The 23858-nt window shown below is 41.6% G+C and overlaps 1 protein-coding gene across 1 annotated transcript in view; it reads right to left on the reverse strand.

Annotated features, from left to right (window-relative positions):
• Nucleotides 1-23858, reverse strand: part of nucks1a (nuclear casein kinase and cyclin-dependent kinase substrate 1a) — a 43357-nt gene that overhangs the window by 17723 nt on the left and 1776 nt on the right. Inside the window, exons 2-7 of the mRNA XM_037679076.1 lie at nucleotides 14413-14462; nucleotides 10243-10333; nucleotides 9040-9086; nucleotides 8799-8951; nucleotides 6968-7117; nucleotides 22-174 (exon numbers count right to left, since the gene is read on the reverse strand). Coding sequence (XP_037535004.1) covers nucleotides 22-174; nucleotides 6968-7117; nucleotides 8799-8951; nucleotides 9040-9086; nucleotides 10243-10333; nucleotides 14413-14462 — 644 coding nt within the window. The remainder of the gene's footprint in view (nucleotides 1-21; nucleotides 175-6967; nucleotides 7118-8798; nucleotides 8952-9039; nucleotides 9087-10242; nucleotides 10334-14412; nucleotides 14463-23858) is intronic.

A 23858-nucleotide genomic window follows, 5' to 3' on the forward strand; every position in this document is an offset into this window, starting at 1 on the left:
GAGCTGAAAGGTTTAGAATACCTGTAGCCTTTAGCCTGGGTTTGGGGCTCTTCTTCTCTTTCTTGTCTGTCCGGCCCCGTCGGATCACCTTCTTGCCTTTCTTTTTCGACTGACCGTAGTCGCTGTCATTGTCATCCTCCACCATGAAGTCCTCGTCACTGCCGGACTCATCAGCTGCGCAGGAAAATGGAGACAAAAATCAAATCACCGACCCAACCCAAATATGTCCAGCACGTGCTCGTAGTTCACGTATGTCACAATGTTTCCTCTAATCTGCACGACAGCGCAATCGTGCGCTGCTTGCAAATTCTCTGCGCACAAGAAAGTCTTTGCTGCGCAGTTGTGAACTGGCCACACAGCCGGCGGATTAACTTAGCAAAATATCTGGTTATCTGCCGCTTTATTAAAAACTGTCAGCCTGAGAGCAGCGGTCTCTACAATCTGTCTGTATGCAGCATGAAAAATACATTCAGATTAGAGGAAGGACCCCGCCCAAAAAAAAAAACCTGTGTCAAGTGATTTGTGTGGTGACAAGGAAGTTTATGAAGAGGTAAAAAAATTAAACCAATGATATCACAGGCGAACTTTCATTCCAGTCAATCAGAATCCTCTGGAGTTTCGGCGCCGACGTGTGAAAAAGCTAAGTAGCTACAAAACAACCTTGGCTTCTTGCAATTTTCTAAGCTGTGTTATGACATATTTCATCGCATAGAGAGGAATAATATTTGGCGATGTGGATTTATCACAGAAGTTTGCGGTTGTACGTCAAACAAAGGCGGTAAGTAGCATATTTTAAGCTGTATAAGTTGTGGTTTTTTTGCATAATTTGCATGCCCTGCGACTTATAGGCCGAAGCAATGTATTTATGGACTTTTCCCCATATTTATAAACCAATTTTTTTGCTATGACCATTTTCATTCATTCTGACTGAAAAAAAACCTAACACTACCATTTTCAGTCACTAGCTAAAGGCAGAGTAGTAGGGCATGCCGTTTTATCATGTAATATAGGTAAAAGTGTCTATTAATGAACCAATCGGCTTGCCACAGCTGCCACTGTCGTCTGCCTGGAGCAACCGAATCAGCTTCATTTCGCTGTGCCGCCCCGGCAAAATGCAGCTGATTTGACCGTCAAGGTGCATTGATTAAGCAGAAGTTAAGACTGAGATTATTGGTGCAGCGTTAGAATGGTTCCATTCATACCTGAGCGACAGGAGTTTCTGTGTTAATTTTGCTAACACTCTATCTACTTCAGTGCCTCTTTCCTGCGGGGTCCCGCAAGGCTCCATTCTTGGACCCCTTCTGTTTTCTTTGTATCTCCTCCCCTTAGGGTCTATTCTGAGGAAACATGGTCTTTCCTTTCATTGTTATGCTGATGACTCTCAGATTTATCTGCCGTTAACACCTAACAGTTCCTCCTCCATTTGCCCTTTGTTAAAATGTCTTGATGACATCAAGACTTGGATGGCTGCGAACTTTTTGAGTTTTAATGATCAGAAGACTGAGGTCAAGGTGTCCCTAGCTCTGCCACTGTCACTGATCCTGCAAACCTGGACTCCCTTCAGCCATATCTAAAACAGTCCGTTACCAATCTCGGGATAGTTTTAGACTCAGACTTTAAGTTTGATAAGCAGATCAATTCTGTTCTTCAAAAAAGCTTCTTTCAGCTAAGGCAGATAGCTAAGCTCAAGTCTGTCCTGTCCGGATCCGACCTTGAAAAATTAGTCCATACATTTATTACAACCTGGCTGGACTACTGTAACTCGCTTTATGCTGGGGTCAGTCAGGTCTCTCTCTCACGTCTCCAGCTCGTACAAAATGCTGCAGCTCAGCTACTAACAGGAACTCACAGGTTCGAGCACATTACTCTGGTTCTGTCCTCTCTTCACTGGCTTCCTGTGCGTGTCAGAGTTGATTTTAAGATTCTTCTGCTGACATTTAAGTGTGTTAATGGCCTTGCACCCTCATACCTCTCTGACCTCCTTCATCCTTATGCTCCTTCTCGGGCTTTGAGATCATCAGACCAGCTGCTTTTGGCCGTACCAAAAATCAGCTGAAGCTCAGAGGAGATCGAGCATTTTCAGTCATGGGCCTAAACTCTGGAACAATCTGCCCATCAACATTCGACAGGCCACCTCAGTCTCTACTTTAAGATTTTTCCTCAAAACACATCTGTACTCACTGACACACCTGTACTCATTGACACATCTGTACTCATTGGCATTTAACACAGGGTGATCTCATTTGGTATTTCATTGTTGACGATTGTGTTCATCCATTTTGCTTTTACTCCCTGACATTTAACGCAGGGTGATTTGATTTAGTATTTCATTGTTTCTCATTATATTTAATGTTTTTATGCTTTTATTCATGTTGCTGTAATATCTTGTTATTAATATTTGATGCTGTGATCTTTTTTGGTAAGCACTTTGATAACAGTTACTGTTTTAAATGTGCTAAATTTTTTTAGTTTAGTTTTGGTGGCCTTAGGATTGCGTCTCTGCTTTTTGCAGATGATGTGGTCTTATTGGCTTCATCAGATCGTGATCTACAGCTTTCGCTGGAGCGGTTCGCAGCCGAATGTGACGCGGCCGGGATGAAGATCAGTTCCTCCAAATCCGAGGCCATGGTCTTGAGCCGGAAAAGGGTAGAGTGCCCTCTCCGGGTCAGGGAGGAGGTCCTACCCTCATCTATGGTCACGAGCTTTGGGTTGTGACCGAAAGAATGAGATCTCGGATACAAGCGGCCGAAATGAGTTTTCTCCGCAGGGTGTCTGGGCTCTCCCTTAGAGACAGGGTGAGAAGCTCGATCATCCGGGAGGGACTCAGAGTAGAGCTGCTGCTTCTCCACGTCAAGAGGAGCCAGTTGAGGTGGCTTGGGCATCTGTTTAAGATGCCTCCTGGACGCCTCCCTGGTGAGGTGTTCCGGACACGTCCCACTGGGAGGAGGCTCAGAGGAAGACCCAGGACACGCTGGAGGGACTATGTTTGTCGGCTGGCCTGGGAACGCCTCGGGATTCCCCCGGAAGAGCTGGCCCAAGTGGCTGGGGAGAGGGAAGTCTGGGCCTCCCTACTTAGGCTGCTACCCCCGCGACCCAACCCCGGATAAGCGGAAGAAAATGGATGGATGGATGGACTTGTTGTCTGTTGTTCTGTCTGTACAGCACTTTGGTTGTCCTCGTCACTGTTTTAAGTGCTCTATAAATAAAATGGTATGGTTGTTAATCTAATTCACAGATGAGGCCCCTGTTCCCATCAGGTCTGAAAACTGGCTGGGAATCTGTCTTAAAGTTGCACTATACGTTTTTGAAAGTTCTCCTGTTCACCCCAGGAGAAACCCTTGTATCGTACGATGTGACTTCTCTTTTCACTTGTATACCCATTTCTGAAGCAGTAAAAACCGTCAGAAAAAGACTTCTACAAGACAATGACTTAATCAACAGGACCAACTTCACCCCAGACCAGATCTGCACTCTGTTGGATCTCTGCCTCTCCACCACTTATTTCAAGTTCAATGTTTACAGACAGAAGCACGGCTGTGCCATGGGATCACCAGTGTCACCCATTGTTGCCAATCTCTACATGGAGCAAGTGGAACAGAGAGCAACTAAGTCCATGCTGAATAATCCATGTATATAATCCAATCCAACTAGACCATCTTATCACAAGCAGAACTGGTTTGTTCCACTTTGGAGTAAGCTGTTGGGGGAAGAATCAGTTTTGTTGTGCGTTTCCTTGACTGATGAAGCCTTCCGGACCGAAGGCGAAACGTTTCAGCACACACACACACAAAAAAAATAAACTGTCCAGATGACAACAAAGTACATGCTCAATAATCCAGTCCAGGTGACCTGACTGCAAAATGTTGGATGGAACAGAAAGCCTTAAACTCCAATGAGAGAACAACGCCAAGCCATTGGTTCAGATATGTGGATGACACCTGGGTCAAAATCCAAGCCATGGAAATAGAAGCGTTCACCAGACACATTAACTCGGTGGATAACAACATCAAGTTCACCAGAGAGGATGCAAACAACAACAAACTGCCTTTTTGGGACTGTTTGGTTCAGATGGAAAGAGAGGACAGCCTCAACATTGAAGTTTACAGAAAACCAACCCACACAGACCAGTATCTTCTGTTTGACTCCCACCATCCACTGGAACACAAACTCTCTGTCATCAGAACTTTACAACATCGGGCCGAACGCATCTCCACGAAGACAGAAGGGAAGGAAAAGGAACAGAAACACATCCAAGATGCTCTTCAAACATGTGGATATCCTAACTGGGCTTTTGTCAAGTCAGCGAGGAAATCTACAAAACACACCAATAAACAGAAAAAGGAGAACAACAGACGTAAAAACATTGTCATCCCTTATGTTGCTGGAGTATCAGAGAAATTCAGAAGGATCTTCAACAAACACAAGATCCCAGTACATTCCTGATGCATGCTCAATAATCCAGGTAGAAAAATCCAAAAAAGTTCAATCTGGTCCTCTGGACATAAATTAAAAAAAAAAAAAAAAAAAAATATAGAAACGTTTCGTCTCTCATCCAAGAGACTTCCTCAGTCTGAGGTGCTGTTTTCAGCTCAGTCTCTTAAATAGCACCTTCTCAGAGTGGATCAACCAGTTTGTTGTTGACAACCAAAACCAGCTGATCACATGCTCAAGAAGGACCATGAGCCTAACAATGGATCATTAGCACACTGATGGCTGTTTACTGTTCACAGAGGGCTGACTGATACTAGCAATCACAGCATTGTAAGAGGGGGACAGTTGAACATGGAGGCTCCACCCCTGTTTAATGATGGACGGTTTCTTTTCACAAAGATGGCCTCCTTTACTCCTCTCTCAAACCATTGTTCCTCTCTGTCCAGGATGTGAACATCTTCATCCCTGAAAGAGTGACCGCTGGCCTGGAGATGAGTGTAGACCTCAGAGTCCTGGCCTGATGATGTTGATCTTCTGTGCTGGTCCATCCTTTTGGCCAGTGGCTGTTTAGTTTCCCCAATGTAAGACTGATCACCCTCCTGACACTGAACAGCATACACAATATTACTCTGTTTGTGCCGGGGGACTGGATCTTTGGACCTCTGTCTCTGATAGAGGACATTTGCAAACTGAGGTGTACCACAAACCCACCCACACAGACCAGTATTTGCAGTTTGACTCCCATCACCCTTTGGAGCACAAGTTAGGAGTCATCAGGACTCTGTACCACAGAGCAGACAGCGTCTCCACTAACTCAGGAGCCAGGCAGAAGGAGAAATCCCACACAAGACAGGCTCTAGAGCAATGTGGATATCCTAACTGGGCCTTGATGAAAGCAGAGAAGAAACCCAAACAGGACTCCAGTCAGCCATCAGGTAAAAAGGAGGAACCCGAATTTTGTCGTCGATCACCAAACACAAAAAACACCTGGACTTTAGAATTAAACAGTGTTGTCATTATTGTTTTAAAAATCTTAAAAATAGATCCAGTCGCTGCTCCACATCCAGAGAAATTGCAAATGAAAGTGAGTGAAAACTTTCTGAGATCCAGTGACTCCTCCCCCTGACCAATCAGAGTCCTGCATTCACATTTGGTCCGGACTCAGCTCGGCTGAGCTCGCTCGGTCCCACCAGAGAAGCAGGGACGAAAAGAGGTCCTGAATCAGTCTCAAATCAGCTAAAAATACTCAAGTGCTGGTGCAAAAGGGTTCTTTCTGTGGCGGGCTGCTCAGAATTGGAGCTTATTAGGGGCAGTGCAAAAGGGGCATAAGTCAATGCTATCAAACTGGCAACCAGGTATCTGTGTGTGCAACAAGCATCATCCACACCCTCAGAGAGAACATGTTCTACTGCTGGAGACACCATCAGCCAGGAGCGGGCTGGTTTGTGTCCAGAGAAAGCAGACATGTTGATGTTTCTGAAGATAAACTGTTCAGTTTAAAGGTCCTCAGTGTGTAGCAGTGAACATTAGACACTGACGTGCCACTGGTTGTTTGCAACTGTTCTTTTGCAATGGAAATTACTTGTTTATTTTTTATGTAAGAAAACTGATTGGAAGGAAAAATAAAACAAAAGATATGTACTGTAATGTGTAATTTTCTTCTTGTTAGAATTAATATGAATTATAAAACTGGTACAGAAAAAAATACCGTTCAGGAACCGACACCGAAGTGAAGGTACCGGAAACAAATTTTTTAGAAAGATACCCAGCCCTACCGGCATTACAGCCATGTTGTTTTTTAGTTTGTCCGAGGTTAGCTCATCCTGGGTTACATTTTCTCGTGGGCAAAGCGATCAATTCATGTAAAATATTTGATAATGTTCTTATAGAAACAATTCCTGAATGTCGTCCATACTGTGTTAATGCTATATGTTTGTCTCTTGACCCTACAACTGGTGAGGGTCCTGCTCTGGAAGATGGGTAAGGTTACAGTAGACCTAGCCCATTACTGGAGTTTTAATTAGGTATTTTAAACTACTAATAAACACAATAGATGATGATCATATTGCCTTATACTAGGCCATTGGTAAGAAGAAGTGATTATTATTATTGTTTCATATTGGCTAGTGATTTTTTTTCCTAAAAGTTAACTTAGGACACTGTGTTTCTTAGACTGTGGCTGGAATGAGAGAGAAGTGGAGCGTGCTCTATTCACACAAGGAGAACTGTTGGTCAGGCTACTTCTTCTTGTGCCATTACCTCTATAATAGTTACTGTATCATGTTTACTTGTGTAGGTAAAACTAGATATTTAACAACCCATTAAAATACACCAGAATGCAGGAAATGACATCTACTTTAGTCAAAAATTTCTGGGGGAGGACCCCCAGACCACCCCTACCAGTGCCAGATTCTGAACAGGTGTGACACTGGTGTGTGGCCACAGCGTGCACATCTGATGTTGCTCACAGTGGTCCTCAGTGCACTCTTGTGTGTTTGTCCAGACAACATTGGTCACAGAGCAGTGGTGTACGTACGGTCCAAGTACGTCTCCTCCTGATCTTCATGCTCCTCATCCTCGCTGCCTCCGTCTCCCAACAAGATTTCTCTCTGCTTGGACACTGCCTTGGATGCTGCCTGCCGCACTGTACGCTTCCGACTCACTTCCCTGTCTTCATCACTGTCATCTGCACGCACACACAAGCACACACAGTTATTTCCATCTGTAAAAAACATCAATAGCGAGGGTTAAATACATGTGTGTATGAAGTTTCAATAAATTAACTTGTGTGAATCAGAAGTTACACAAGAGAAAGTTTACATACAGACAGAAAATGCATCATAATATGCCTGCTTTCGATGAGCATATAAAAATTAGTAGAGCCCGACCAATATATCAGCAGGGCTGATATTTTAGGCCGATATAGACGTTTGGAGACCTATTGGTATCAGTGATAATGATCCCATTATGTACAGATACAAGAAATTCTAATTTTCACCCCTAAAATGGTGGAACGAGTCATAATTGTACAATGTATCCAGCAGAGGGAGCAGGAAGACCACGCTCAACTTAGTCATGGCCGTTCACTTTCAGCACAGACCAAGCAGGGAGCAACACTGTGTGGCATATTTTGCTGAACAGAGCATGGGGAGTTTATTTTAACTGAAGTGTAAAATAAATCAACAATAAATTCTCTTCAATCCTCCAACTGCTTGTCATTAGCTACGTGCCTCTCAAGTTAGCAAGCTAACATTTAGATAACCTAGCATAGGCTATTTCCTTGTAAAACTTTATCCAGAACAATAAATCTAACCTAGAGTTAAAGTATATCAGTGTTGGTAACATTATCTTTGTCGTCCTCAATTAAATACACTGTTTGTCTGAAATATTTACTGCTCTGTAAAAATAAATAAACAAACTCTGCTGCAGTCAATACTAATTAGACCGCAACCATGCGTGACTGTTTAAACAAAGAACAGGGAAGGCCGTTTCTTTGTTTAATTTATACTTTTGTAACACGCTTGATAACTTTATGGTTGAATAGTGGAGGATAGAAAACGTGAACACACGTTAGGAAGAATGTTTTAATGAGCAGTGCTCCACTTGTGAACCTCCTGTGGGACTACGTATAGGTGGATCTGATTAGCTTAGCTTCATGGTTGCTAACAGCTGCTCTAAATAAACAAGCCCCGCTCCACTTGCTGTTTTCTTACCTTCTTGGGGGCGGACAAAGCTCTAAAATGTTCAGCCATTATATTGGTTATCGGCTGTCGCCTGCCCCTCCCACCATCCATATTAGTTAGCCAAATTTCCCATATAGGCTGTAAAAATCAGTCCTGGTCATTCAGTGATGGGGAGAAAAATAAAGTCAGATATGGAGCACTTTGACTTTAGTGTGAGGGCAGCCTCAGACAGGTGGAGATCAGAGCTCACCCACAGACCTGGAGGTTGAAGCTGGACTGGCACCAACCGCCCCGTCAGCTGATTCTGGGACTTTTAAAGACTCTGCCCGTCTCTATTAAGGACTGGGACATCGTCCCTCGGTGAAACAAACACCTTCTGATGTTTTGTTCGCTTGTTGATTCTTGTAGCTGTCATGTTGCTGCTGCACGTGCAAATACTCACGTTTCTAATCATTTATACTGCAAAAACATGGAGCTTAGAAAAACAAACAGAAAATATGTAGTTTGAAATAAATGAAATATTTGTAGCCAAATAGACACATTTTAGGGCCTTAGTTGTGAAGAAATGTGTAAAAATACGTCCAGTCATCAACAAATGGATAAAAGCAAGCAGCCCTCTGCTGTGCTTAAAGATGACACGTCCTTTGTTCTGTTTCAACATGCACAAACAGAATGGGGCCTTACCTGCAGCCCGTTTTCTTTTTGGGCCCCTCTTGCTGGGCTTTTCCACCTTGGCTTTTTTTCCCTTCTTCCCCTTTTCTTCTTCATAGTCACTTCCTCCTTCTTCCTCCTCCTCCTCTCCAAAGTCATTGTCTTCCTCATCGCTGCCAAAATCATCTGCAGCAAAACACCGAGGGAAGTCAGAGAGCCGGCTCCTGGTGTCCGGCAGGGACAAACTGACGAGTCATGAAACAGACCAGCTTACCTGCAGAGTCACGTTTAGCTTTGGAGAGCTTCTCATCAGAGTCCTCACTGGAAGAGAAAACAGAACACACCATCAGGTGTGATGACTCTGGTACAGCAGGTTCATTCAACCTTCATTCAGACAGGTTAGTCCCACTGAGCCTCGGGGACTCATTTACAGGAGACACCTGATTTAAACAAAGACTGATGACAACAGTGGACAAAGACAACAACAGACAATCAAAGAGGATGCGTGCAAACTGAGAATTATTTTAACAAGTGAAAATAAAATGGTATTTAAAAGAAACAACAACAAAACAGCTAGGTTGTAAAACAATGTAGAAAATAAAAACAGGAACATGTCTGCATTGGTTTGTCCCATGAACTTCACAGATGTTGAAGCCACGTAGAGAGGTCAAAGGTCGAGAGCTTCAGATGTTTTTACAAGATATTCCAGGAAACAGGAGCGGAGTAGGAGAAGGTCCTTTTGTCTAGTTCAGTCCTCACTGAGGGAACACTGCAGGTAATGATGTCCTGAGAGCGCACGCTGTAGCTGCACTCACGCAGAGACATGTAGGAGGAGATGTATGAAGGCAGCAGACCAAGAAGTTTATTTATTTATTAAGCAAACGTTTGACTGAGACACACATTTAATATAATTTCGAGCAAACAAATAATTGTTTTTAGGTGTTAATCTTGTTAAAGTCCTCCTGTGCACGCTCCCGCGGCCGCCTGTTGGCAGCCCATGACTTTTGGCACAACACCGGCCCACATTTCCGGGTCGTCAGCGGAGACGCATAGTAGATGCAAAGTATACGGTGAAGCGACAGATTTATGGATTTTTCCACTTTTTTAGACGCACTGTATTTGGACTGATGCGACGTGTACAGAGAAAAATATGGTAATAAGACTCGAGTTTGTTGCAGCGTCTCACACTGCAGAAGTCTTTTGGATGAAAGACGAAACGTTTCAACAAAGAAAAATCCATCCAGAGGACCTGACTCAACCTTGTTAAATCAAATAAAAAGGGGTTTTGTTATTTAGACATTATATTGTTTAATTGTAAGTAGTCTTTGAACAGAGTGAAGTTTTGTTTCAGCTCACATTAACAAAGGTTGTGACTGAAACGTGAGTAGGCTGATTACTCTACAGGCTACAGCTGTAAGATGAACCCAGATGTGACAAGTGAAGGAAGACCCTTGAGCTCTGTGAACCAAACACCAACCTGTCATCCTGTGAGTTCTTTGAGCGCTTGTGCTTGGGCTCACGAGGGGCTGGGCGCACCTTCTTCGGCTTATTGTCATTGTACTCCTCGTCTGCAGAGAGGAAGAGAGGATCAGTCCAGATCTGTGCACGTTTACAAAAAACACGGGTGCACATCAGATATATACATTAGCAGCTCTTAGACAACAAATTAAACCCTGATACAAAACCAACCATTATGTCAGGATGTTCGTATCCACTTTATTTATAAAGTCAAGACTGGCCCCAATATGAAAGGGTTAAAAACGTCCAGTGGGGACATTAAATTCAGACACTGGAAACTACAGTCACCGATCTGTAAATATGAGCAATCGGCTGGTTAACACGCAAAAAGTTGAATTCCTTTTTCTTGTAATGGAACAAACCACAGACGGTCCAGCAGAGGGCTGCAACCTCCTGCAGCGAGGCGGAACATTTTTACTTAACGTACAAAACCAAATCAAATCAGCCGATTGAACTGAAGAACAGAACCAACAACGTGCAGATATTGTGGTAAATGTAATCTACACATGTCCTCACTGCAGTTTAATACTGGGGTGGAGAAAATATGATTTATTAAAGTCAAGTTCAAGTCCATTTTATTGTCATTCACATCACGTGGTGCATGAGGTGGAACAAAATTATGGACTCAGGGTCCCAGTTACACCCCAAAATAACAAAAATATGAAGTATAGAAATAAACAGAACTTTCAGAGTTTTCTTCTAGAGTCTCTCTCTTTGCCACTCTCCCATATCGCTCAGCCTGATGGAGACTGGGCAACAGTTGTTGCATGCCCAGTCTCTCCATCCCAGATTTAGTTTACACACAAATTATACAAAACAAAACGTTTGGTTATATAAGGATCCAATATACGTATACACCAAGATACAAGCTAAAGGAATGACAAGAATGACAATGTGAAGGAACTCAAGGGACTGGGACTGAACAGCTGTGTAGCCTTAAGAAAACCACTAACCAGTGAAACTAACTGGACAAAAAGGCTTCAGTTTGCTAGGGAGCATAAAGATTGGACTCTGGAGCAATGGAAGAAGGTCATGTGATCTGATGAGTCCAGACTGACCCTGTTCCAGAGTGATGGTGCATCAGGGTCAGAAGAGAGGCAGGTGAAGTGATGCACCATCATAGTGTCTAGTCATCAATGAAAGATCTTGGTGAAAAATTAATGCAACACTGAATTAAACAGATCTTGTGACATTGAAGAAGCTTCTAGAAACAATGACACAGAGAATGCATGATGTAATCAAAACTAAAGGAGGTCCAACAAAATATTAGTGTATGACCTTTTTTTTTTTGGTGGCAACTTCTGATTTTTTGGCCAAGCAGTGTATTTACATATTAAAAAGTTTGTTTTTAGACCCCCCCCCCCTTTTTTTTTACATATATTAAATAATAATCCTCCCCAGCTGCACCTCCTTCACTATGTTAAAGTGTGTGTGAACTGCAGCAGTGAGGGCTGCTTGTATCAAAGAGGGAGGAGGAGGCTGCGTGAAGTTGGCTGCACACATACAGGCTGAACAACAACTTCAGTAGTCCCTCGTTTATCACTGGTGTTAGGGACCATGCCCACCCGTGATAAGTGAAAAACCACAAAGTAGGGATACAGTAGTACAAGTCCAAGTTCAGTTCAAGTTAGGGGTGGGCGATATGGCTCAAATATAATATTGTGATATTTCAGAGCATTCTGGCAATAACGATAAATTTTGTGATATAACTACAACAACAACAAAAAATAAACAAACAGAAATTATAGTTATTTATTTGACAAAATTAACTTAACATGTTGCTTTGCAGTATTATATAAAAACTAAAAAACAACAAGGGTCAATTTTACTGAAATTACTTTATTTAGCAAATAAATTCAGTATTCAGTCTCCAAGTATAAAAATAAAAATGATCCTTCTGTTATTTAGATTGAAAACGTCTGCACAAAATATAGATCAATAAATCCACCACAAAAACTAAAGTGCAGGTGAAGTTTCCCAAAATAACCAAATAAAATGAAGCTTAACATCTGATGAGCAGAAATGTAACGTACAACAAAAAATATGTTTCTTTTAAATGAGCTACAACTTCCAGAAGTTGTAACAAGGTGTCTTCATCTGACCCTGAAGCTCGTGGTGTTTCAGCTTCTTCTGTTCCTGCAGGAATGATTCATTTCTCTGATGCTCTGTCTTTCATCACCTGACTCTGTTCTTGCTCCATGGACTGTGGAACTAAGAGACAGTTGAGCTGCACGTGTGTAGAGCGGGGGGGACCCTGTGCTGCGCCTGCACCGGCAGCACAGAGCGGCTCGTTCGGTCATGCGCGCGGGTCTGTACGTCCTTCTTTTCTCCAGTATGGCCAGTCATAGGTGGGGGCCAGGGGGAGAGAAAAAAAACAAGCTGCGCTGGACGGGGGAAGAGAGAGACAGTTGAGCTGCCACTGTCTGTACATGGGGCAGTATGGTGGCACAACTGGTAGAGCTGCTGCCTCTCAGTGAGCAGGTCCCTGGTTCAAATCCCGGTCCAGGGGCCTTTCTGGGTGGAGTTTGCATGTTCTCTCCGTGCATGCGTGGGTTTTCTCCGTGTACTCCGGTTTCCTCCCACAGTCCAAAAACATGCATGTTAGGCTGATTGGTAACTCTAAATTGTCCCTAGGTGTGAGTGAGAGAGTGAATGGTTGTTTGTCTCGTTTGTCTCTATGTGTCCCTGTGATGGACTTGCGACCCGTCCAGGGTGTCCCCCGCCCCTCACACAGTGATTGCTGGACATGGGCACCAGCGACCCCTGTGACCCAAAATGGAATAAGCGGGTAAAGATAATGGATGGATGTCTGTACCAGCACCTCAGACTGAGGAAGTCTCTCGGATGAGAGACGAAACGTTTCTACATTTTTTTGTTGTTTTGCTTTGTTTTTTTTTTTTTTTTTGAAAGTCCAGAGGACCAGATTTAACTTTTTTAGATCTGTACCAGCAGTTTAGAGCTGGATGGAGAAACGCAGCAGAGCTGAGCGTTGTTTGCTTTTCGCATTTGAGCTAGCTAGTATTGTGCACAGCTAATTAGGGTTACACCAGTACTGACAGGTTGGGGGTGTGCAGTTCGGTTCGGTAGTTCAGCGTGCTCAGTTTTGTTAACGGGGCGGGGCAAACACTGACGTACTTACGTCATGAAATTAGCATATCATGATATAATTTATTTTCCCAGGTGGTATTATCGTGAACGATATGATATGGGGGCCGAGATGGTGTAGAGGCAGGGCAGCCGGCTTGGGACCCAAAAGTCCCAGGTTCGATCCCCAGTCACTGCACATCACGTGGTGTCTTTGGGCAGCACACCTTATCCCCAAAATGCCTCCCGGGCGCTTTCAATAGCTGCCCACTGCACCACCTGGTGGTGGATGGGTTAAATGCAGAGACTAATTTCGCCATTGTATGGAAACATACAGTGCTGACATTGTGATGACATTATTATTATTATTATTATTATTATTATATGGCCCAGCCGTAGTTCAAGTTCAGTAAACTTTGTCTTGACATGTGCCAGGCTGCAATCACACTCACTCATCGCCTGTTACTCCCAATCTCCCTCCTTAAATAAATAATTTAAATACAGTAATATTTTAAATAAGTCAGTGTTACAGTATTTAAATTTAAATTGTAGAGAAGTGCAGCAGGACATGACAGGATGTCTCAGCTTCAGCTCTACAACACGGAGCACAAATGTTCTTCTTCATCAATGACACTGAAACAACTGAACATAGAAATTATAAAATAATTAAAAATATTAAAACCCACACATGCACGGAGAGAACATGCAAACTCCACCCAGAAAGGCCCCCGGACCGGGATTTGAGCCAGGGACCTGCTCACTGAGAGGCAGCAGCTCTACCAGTTGCGCCACCGTGCTGCCCAGAGTTGGGGGTTTGAATCCACCATCAGTCACATGCTGAAGTGTCTCGGGGCAAGACATTGAACACCTCATTGCCTCCAATGTGTGTCCCATCAGTGTATGAATGTGATCTAAAGCTCTGATTAGTCTCTTTAGAATGATTTATTCAATTATCTTTGTAGATCTAGTATAGAGCTGTATGAATGAAGAAAATCTCTGTACGATTTTTAAATGATAAGAAGGAAATGGAAACACGTTTACTCACCTGCATCGTCAGACTCGTTGAATTGTGAATAGTTCACCACCTTCCTGTTCCTGTGAAAACACAAGACATTACAGATGAACTTTCTAGACTTCACCTGATTACTGAACACTAGGAAAACCATTACACGTCTGTGGAACCAGGAACCGGAAAGGAAGGCAAAGTACAAAAGTCAGGATTGAAAAAGGTAAACTAAAAAGTCACAACCAGACCCCAGGGGGTCTTGAACCGGACCATAAACCAACTTCTAAAGTTTCTAGCCCTCATCAGTTCAAAGGGGCTAAGCCACAAGTGTCAGATGATGGTGGTTCAGGTAGTCTGGAGCAGCAAAGGGGAACCCAAAGTTACCTGCTACAGAGAGGTGGATGCAGACAGCCAATGTGTGCTTACACCCGTCTATTAGCAAAATGTCTCATGAAGCACAAGACGAAACTTGTTGAAAGAAATTAGAGCTGGGCGATATCTCAATATTTAAAAAATAGAGATAATTTCATACGCAACATAAAGTGAGACTGATATAAAATGATATACTCTCATATTCTACACAGTTATAATTATTCTTAAAATTCCACCAGTTTTTCCTTCCAAACTGCGCCTTCATGCCGCCCCCCTCTCTCCCTCACTGAATACAAAGCCAGCCCCTCACCTCTGGAGTGAAAGTGCGTGCTGCAGCTCTGACTCTGAACACTGTGTTCGAGTTGTAAAGTTGAGCTAAGCTAGTTGAATCTGCAGATATGGTCTTTGTTGACTCCCAGTGGAGCCACTGTTAAGTTCATGAGAGGTTTGAAAATGACTTTGTAGCTGCTAAATGAGAGGTTCAGTGTTCTCCAGGAAATTAACTGGTTTAGAGCTGCATGGTATGAAGTTTTCCCATTAAAGAACACAGAGACAGATGTCCAGCTTAGGGTGATTTATTTGCCGTTTCTTCTAGTTTTACACACAACAGTAACCAGAAAAGCTCAACAGCAAGGCTCCGTCCATGTCGGGAGAGAAAAAAATAACCAAAAACTGCACGCAGCACAGAGCGGTGCGTCCACTAGTGTCGGAACAGCCACGGTGAATTCAACAGCATAGGAACTAGGGGTGTAACGGTACATGTGGGTTTATTGAACCGTTCCGGTACAGCACGTTCGGTTCGGCACGTTCGGTTCGGTCCACGTGCGTACCGTTTCGGTTATTTTTTCACTCATTACATTTTATTAACAAGAGATTATGCGCCGCAGAACTAAAGTTCCTAAGCGTGTTTCAGCACGACGCTATTATCTTGCAGCATGCTAGCATTAGCAGCTTAGCATGTCGTTGTGGTCTCCTGTTGGGGAACATTATCTTTCTTGTTAAAAGACAAGTGAACAAATCCAAAGCTGTGAGTCGATGTTGTTTCATGGAGACTGGATCTGCAGCAGCAACACGTCCAACTTGTTAACGCTCTTGAAACGACATCGTCCGAACGTGAACGTCTCTTCTACAAGCAAGAAATGCAGCTTGTTGCAAACACCGATAACAGCAGCATTTAAACAACCTTCATCAGGTCATTCAGATCGGTCCAGAGCAACAACACGAGCTGTAGGAGGTTTTAAAGCTCTGGATCTACGTCCAAATATTGTTGATGCGCCGACTTTAAAGTTATTGATCTTCGCTACGACATCCCATCACATCAACACTTCAGCAAAAAAGTTGTATCAGCACTTTATGAAAAAGCTAAAACTGATCGTCAACAAGCCCTGGACCAGATTAAAGCTCTGATGATGATGATGATGCTGATGAGCGAGAGATTCAACCAGCTCATAACAACCGTTCAAGAAGAGGTATTGTTCTTTTATTATTATCATCTAATTCACTTTTTTAATTTAAACATTTATCTTATTAACTCTTTTATTTTTTTACATATTTGTGTTTCATTTCCAGGGAAACCCACCAGAGATCACCTCCAGATAAGAATCTATGATGATTGAACTCTGAACTCTTCCAGGGACCTGTTCCACCTGTGGGAGCAGGTCCAAGAGGTTGTGATGAGGCCAAATCCAGCCACACTGCAACATGATCAAAGCTCTGCCTCTTTATTCCTGCTGCTGTTGTTAGTGAGAGGTTTCCTCCACCGCTGGAGATGATGTCACTGCAACTAGATCTGAGCTTTTGACAGAAAATGTGGACAAGTTGGACTTTTTGGCCAAAAACTTAAAACTTGACTAGTTACATTGTAAACTGTTGCTGCTTATTGTTCTGGTTCTGACTGTTATTGTATTTATTAAGATTTTCATTATTGTTAGTATAGTTTATTTATTGTAAGGAGTGCCATTTAAAATATCATTCAAATGGGTCGCTTTTATTTATTTTTTAAACAAACGTATTGTTTACTTGGCATATTTTCAAAATAAACGTTTTGTAAGTCTTCATTTAGGCCTTTTTTGTACTGAAAATTAACCGAACCGAGCCCTCCTTGAAACTGAACCGAAATGTGATTTTAGCGTACCGTTACACCTCTAACAGAAACCCTGACATTGTATGTATGTATGTTTTATTTATTCATTTCATTTCATCCAAACAACAAATATAATACAATTTAAAGAAAAGAAAAAAGATATACAATCACCGAAATAAAATGAAAGGCAGCAGAAGAAGAATGAATTCTTATAATATCTGCCCCTTGTCCCCAAAATATATTCCAAACAAAATTACTATACAAAAGCAAAATGAATTTATAAAAAAATTAAAAAGTAAAAAATAATTAAAAAAAACTTAGCTAAAATATAAGATCAACTGTAAACAATTTTTATGAACTCACATTATACTTAATATTTTTTTAAAAAACAAATTTTTATCATCCTCTTGAATATGTACATAGTTTTGGCATTTTTAATATCATCCTCCAGATCATTCCACAATCTAATACCCTGAGATCTAGTGGATCGCATCTTCAGACTGGTGCGACACCATGGCTTCACAAACATCTCCATCCCCTTAAGATAATAATTAAAGGGATAATAGATAGATAATAGATAATAGATAATAAAAGACATTCAGAAAGAAACAAGCCATAACCAAACAGAACAGGGGAAATCTGGGTTTCTCTATATCTGGGACCCGTTTCCTCAGTGACCCAGCCTCAGATAGGTTGAACCCTCGATTGTTAGAACACTCTTCGGCACCACTTGGTAAAAATGGGAACCACCACCACAGTCTGCTATTTCTGAGACATTGAGCCCATCTTCCATGTGACATTGAAGAAACATGTAAATCAATTCTAAAGGCCCATAAATTGATTTTAAAATATGTTTAAGTCTTATTTTTTTCTGCTCCTACTCCCGAGCGTACTGCATATCGCATTATGGGTCCGCTCGGCCGCTGTAGAACCGGGCCGTGTAGGCCACCGTACAGCAGCTAGTTCACCAGCTCCCTTTATCTGAATGGAGCCAGCTAGCATGGAGGAGGGAGACGGCACGATTCAACCCGTCTCTTTGTCTTTAAAAATCATTTCAGATCCTACAATGTTCCGGGAAAGACAGAGCTTAACAAGAGCACAGCTGTTTGCAAGAAGTGTAAAATAAAATTGCGGTACAGTATTTTGGAAATACGACAAAATGCGTGAAAGATGAAAGCGAAGCAGCCGACCAGCGAACTCTGCAACAAACTTCCAGCAGATTCCCCAAAGGCTGCAAAGATTTCCCTCTCCATCTCCTGCTGCATCACAAAGGATTTATGAGCAGACAGCTCAGTGGAAGGGTTTAGGTTTATTTTTATAAGCTGGACCCAACGTACATTATTAATTCACTTTTTTTTTTAGCAATAAAAGAGCTCCACAACTCCATCATGAAACAAATAATAACGTGGGAGAAGCTGATGCTACCAGCTGCAGCTCAAGGTAATTTGTTTTCATCTCATATTAAACTAAAACTTATACAGACAAGTTGTACAACTTAATGTAATTCGTCTTTTTACCAGGTTGAAGAGGCCAGACGAGACACTTCACCTGGATTATATATTATAAACCATAAATGTGTGTCTCAGTCTAACATTTGTTTAAGAAAACGCACTTTAATGGTCAAATGAGTTGTATTTCGCCGGGGCGGTGCAGCTGGTGTAACTGCAGAACAAAGGTGGGGGGAACATGTCGAGCTGATTGTATCAATATCTGGTGAAGATTCTCAGTCACCCAGGACATGGTAAATACAAAACAGTTCAAGAAAAAAAAGAAGTATAAAAGTATAATAAATAAAGTCCAGTTGCTTTTGTCTTGAACTTTTTTTGAATTTGTCATTATAGCCATTAGGGGTGGGCGATATGGCTCAAATATAATATCGTGATATTTCAGAGCATTCTGATGATAATGATAAATTTAGCAATATAACAAAAAAAAAAAAAAAAAAAAAACAGAAATCATAGTTATTAATTTGACTAAATTAAATTAACATGTTGCTTTGCAGTATTATGCAAATGAGTTATCGTGGCTCAATGAGACTAACCTGGATAAATAAAGGCTAAATGAAAAAAAAAAAAAAAAAAAATTATATAAAATTTTAAAAACAAGGTGTAATTTTACTGAAATTATTACTTTATTTAGTAAAGTATTCAGTCTCCAAGTATAAAAATGATCCTTCTGTTATTTAGATTGAAAACGTCTGCACAAAATATAGATCAATAAATCCACCACAAAAACTAAAGTGCAGGTGAAGTTTCCCAAAATAACCAAATAAAATGAAGCTTAACATCTGATGAGCAGAAATGTAACGTACAACAAAAAATATGTTTCTTTTAAATGAGCTATAACTTCCAGAAGTTGTAAGAAGGTGTCTTCAGCTGACCCTGAAGCTCGTGGTGTTTCAGCTTCTTCTGTTCCTGCAGGAATGATTCATTTCTCTGATGCTCTGTCTTTCATCACCTGACTCTGTTCTTGCTCCATGGACTGTGGAACTAAGAGACAGTTGAGCTACACGTGTTTGTTTTTAGCTTTTAGCTAGCTAGTATTGCGTGCAACTAATTAGCATCACACCAGTACCGACAGGTGGGGTGGGGGGCAATTCGGTGTGGTCCTTTGGCGCACTCGATTCTGTTAACGGGGCGGGGCGCCCTGACATATTACGTCATGAAATTAGCATATCATGATATCATTTATTTACCTGGGCAAGCTTTTTTTACTGGTATTATCGTGAACGATATGATATGGCCCAGCCCTAATAGCCATGTTTAACTATTACACGACACAACGGCATGCCTCTCTACTGCTACTCTGCTGCCGTCAAGTGCCTGAAAGTGGTACTGCTCTTTTTTTCCTCAGTCAGAATGAATGAAAACGGTCATATCTCAGCCAAAAATTGGTTTATAAATATGGGAGAAAAAAATCCATGTTGCTTCGGTCTGTAAGTCGTAGGGCATGAAAATTATGCAAAAAAAACAGTGACTTATACAGCGAAAAATACGGTAATTATTGTCAAATTTTAAACAATGTTATAGCTTATTGCAATAATTTTTGAGACAATTATTCGGCCAGCAAAATTTGTTATCATGACACGCCTATCCACATCAACTAATGTCAACCAGTCCCTTCCGTGGATAAGCGGAGACAAATCAAGATTATGTGACCACGTTAGACGTGCATGCTGCAATACACTCCTAATCCACCTAAAATGGCGGCACCAAACACAACAGAACTGCAAGCAGCGGTAGAAAAAAACATGAATGGTGGTTTTAGGAGAATATTCTGTGAGAAGACAAGGGAGCCAACATTAGCTGGATCATTGATAGTTCTGGAAACAAGGACAAAAAAAAATGCACACAATTCTTGGTTAACTAAATTAAACCCCGTTATCTCCTTTAGCTTTGAACAGTTAAATGAACTCGTCAAATCCACCTGTGAATGCAATAAAACCTGTACACCCAGCATGGGCCCATTTAGGATTTTGACATTATTAAAAACCTTCAGTTAAAATTTAAAATGCTTGATTTGTCTTCATTTAAAACAGAAATGAAAGTAAAATAACTTCTGCCTAATCATCACGTTGTAATTACTTGACAGTATTGTTGTGAAACAATCCAAAATATGCTGTGGTGTTTCCTTTAGGTCACTTGCCTTGGCAGGACGCTCATCTGTTCAGGTTTTTTGGTGGGGTCGACCCGAGGGGGTAGTGGTACGATGCGTGAGACAAGTGAAGCGCTATGTCTGTAGCGTTTTAGCTAGCGTAGTGCCTCTGCCAGAAGCTCAAGTAATTTGTTTCCTCGAGGAGTACTTTGTTTTCTGGATCTGTCTTTTGCACAGTTTTTCCATTCTAACACCCTCAATACAGTTGTTTTTCTACTGTTGGATTGTGCTTGAAACACCTTTTATCTTTCAACACTTCTCAGTTTTTATTGGTGTACTTGGGATCTGCTAGCTCTTGCTAGCATTAGCTTAGCACGGCTTCTGGTTCTCTCCCGGCTTCCTCCGTTTCACTTGCTCTGTGTGTCGGATGTTCAGCTATTCCTCGGCCTCCTTTAGCAGTAATGATTCGGGGTACACAGATAAGTCAGCCGGACAATTTTTCGGCACAGATTTCCCTAATTTTGGTGATAGAGATCAGCAGTTACATGAGAAACCTATTTTACAGATTTTTTTGCAGTTTTAACTACAATTGTCTAAACTTCATTTCAGAGCACATCCTGATGGCCAGTTAAAACAAGTTTGTATTGTTTCTAGGATATTGTTCAAGGGTATACTTTCAACAAATAGGATTGGAAAAGGTGCATTGTGACCAAATAACACCCGACAGTGTCGCTTATAAAACAAAATTGGTATCGGTCAAAATCAGAATCTGCAGGTCAGGCTTTTTAGAGGTTGGTGATCGGCTAGAAAACTGCAATCTGTGCACCCCTAGTAATGATACATGTCATAAAGTAGACGTATGGCAGCTTTGGAGGAGAGGCTGTCCTAACTGGAAGCTCGGCTCTGCACTGTTGAAAACCATCAACTGGACAGGTCTCCTTAGACCGCGGGGAACCACCAAAACTAGCAACTGTTAGCAGTCCTCCAGCAAACCCCAAGCAGCCGGGACCCCAGGCCAGCCGGGTGGCAGTTTGGAGTAAGCCTAGTGCTAAGACTAAGCCCCCGTTCCACCACCGACCCGTTCACATTTCTAATTGATTTTCCTTGCTCAGTGACACACCCGCTGAGAAGCAGACCCTGGTTATTGGCAGCTCCATAGTCAGAAACAAAGGGAATGTGAAACCCTGAGCTAGAGTCGTTGTACATGTGGATACCTGAGCATTCACTCTGTCACAAACGCCCACCCCCAAGAGGGCGGGGTGCTGGGAGCTACGATCACACAGCTCTGTCAGCGGCAAGAAGTCTGTCAGAATAAAATATAACTTTTGAAAATAATGAAAAAAAAAAAAAAACATAAATAAGATGCTCCTGCATATAAACCACGGGGTACAAAGTGAGAGAAAAAAGTAGCAGCATGTACACTAGCAATTACGGTAATTTGCTTGAGGCGTTTCAGTCCGGGTTTAGAGCTCATTATAGCACAGAAACAGCACTGGTGAAAGTTACTAATGATATTCTCATGGCCTCTGACAATGGACTTGTGTCTCTACTGGTCCTGTTAGACCTCAGTGCTGCATTTGATACAGTTGATCACAATATTCTATTACAGAGGCTTGAATACGATATTGGGATTACAGGAACAGCTCTACATTGGTTTAAATCATATCTATCTGATAGATTCTGGTATGTAAATATAAATAATAAATCTTCATACACCAAAGTTAGTCATGGAGTTCCTCAGGGTCCGGTGATTGGAGCAACACTTTTTAGTTTATATATGCTTCCACTAGGTAAAGCTATTAAACAGCAGGGATACATTTTCATTGCTATGCTGATGATACTTAAGTTATACGTGCTGGAGCCTCCAGGTCATTAGCCTCCTACTCAAAAAGTTATTGAGAAGGCTATAACAGGCTATTTTTTTATAGCTTCTTATTCTAGAGTAATTGTATCTACAATCTGTCCAGATGACCTGACTTTACTTTTTTTTATGTGTATCTATAGTACTTACTTTTGCTGTTCTGCTTCTGGTAAATTAATACAGGAAGCCTGACAAGCTGATGTTGGTAATTAATTGGTTGTTGTTAGCCTCTGTTGTGAACCTGCAGTCTGCTGTATTTAAACCCTGCTAACATGCTGCCTCTTGTTTGTCGTAAACAATTCAAAACATTGTTATAAAGAGAAGAAAAAAAGGACAGTTGTCATTGCTCTGAGAGACAAGCCGCAAATTTACCTTTTTAGTTACTAAAATTCATGAATAAAATCAGACAACACTATCAAATATTTTCCTAGCTATTTCCGGTTGGTGCTAATTTCTACCGTTTTGGTCATTTACTAATTGCTATATACAAACATTACTGTAAATTAGATTTATGGAAATCTTAAGTTGTGGTAGTCACATGTGATGTTGCTGGGTGTCTGAATGACTGCAGAGCAGCTGAAACAGAGTTTTATAAGAAACTGGACTATGTGCATTTCAATGAACCAGAAGTAGACAAAACTGTCTAGACGGCAAAGAATTGCAAAATACCGTGATGACTTTGAACAGCGCATTGGTAACAGTAAGAAGTCAGTAACTGGGTTATCCTTGGATAAAATGTACATCTAAACGACAGCAGAGCTTTTGAATGGACGTAAAGGTTTACATTAAATTAAAGATTAAAACTAGAGAAGTTCCAGTCGGCCACGTTCATGCTTGGCAGACTTCCACTGAAAAGAATGTGATCGGCCGATACCATTCAGTGCCTTTCAGTGCCGATCATCTTTGAGGCCGGCAGATGTCCGGTGGTGTGTGTGTATATACCATATTTTTTGTTGTACAAGTCGCAGTTTTTTGCCTAATTTGCATGCCCTGCAACTTATACGGCGAAGCGACGTATTTATGGATTTCCCACATATTTTTAGACCGTTTCCATTCATTCTGACAGAAAATGGCTGCTTGTAATTGCCCCGTAGATCTTTCCAGCCTTGTGGAGGTCTACAGTTTGTCTCTGGTGTCTTTGGACAGCTCTTTGGTCTTAGCCATGTTAGTAGTTGGAGTCTCACTGATTGTGTGGGGTGGACAGGTGTCTTTCTGCAGCTAACGACCTCAAACAGGTGCTTCTAATTTAGAATAATAAGTGGAGGTGGACTTTTTAGAGGCAGACTAACAGGTCTTTGAGGACCAGAACTGTTGCTGATTGGCAGCTGTTCAAATACTTATTTGCAGCAGTAACACACAAATAAATTATTTTTAAAAATCATACGTTATTTCCTAATTTTTTTTAGATTATATCTCTCACAGTGGACATGAACCTAAGATGAAAATTTCAGACCCCTCCATGATTTCTAAGTGGGAGAACTTGCAAAGTTCTCAAATACTTATTTTCCTCAGTGTGTGTGTGTGTGTGTATATATATATATATATATATATATATATATATATATATATATATAT

Source organism: Nematolebias whitei, chromosome 7 (assembly GCF_014905685.2).
Source record: "Nematolebias whitei isolate Nwh7 chromosome 7, NemWhi1, whole genome shotgun sequence".
Classification (NCBI taxonomy): domain Eukaryota; kingdom Metazoa; phylum Chordata; class Actinopteri; order Cyprinodontiformes; family Rivulidae; genus Nematolebias; species Nematolebias whitei.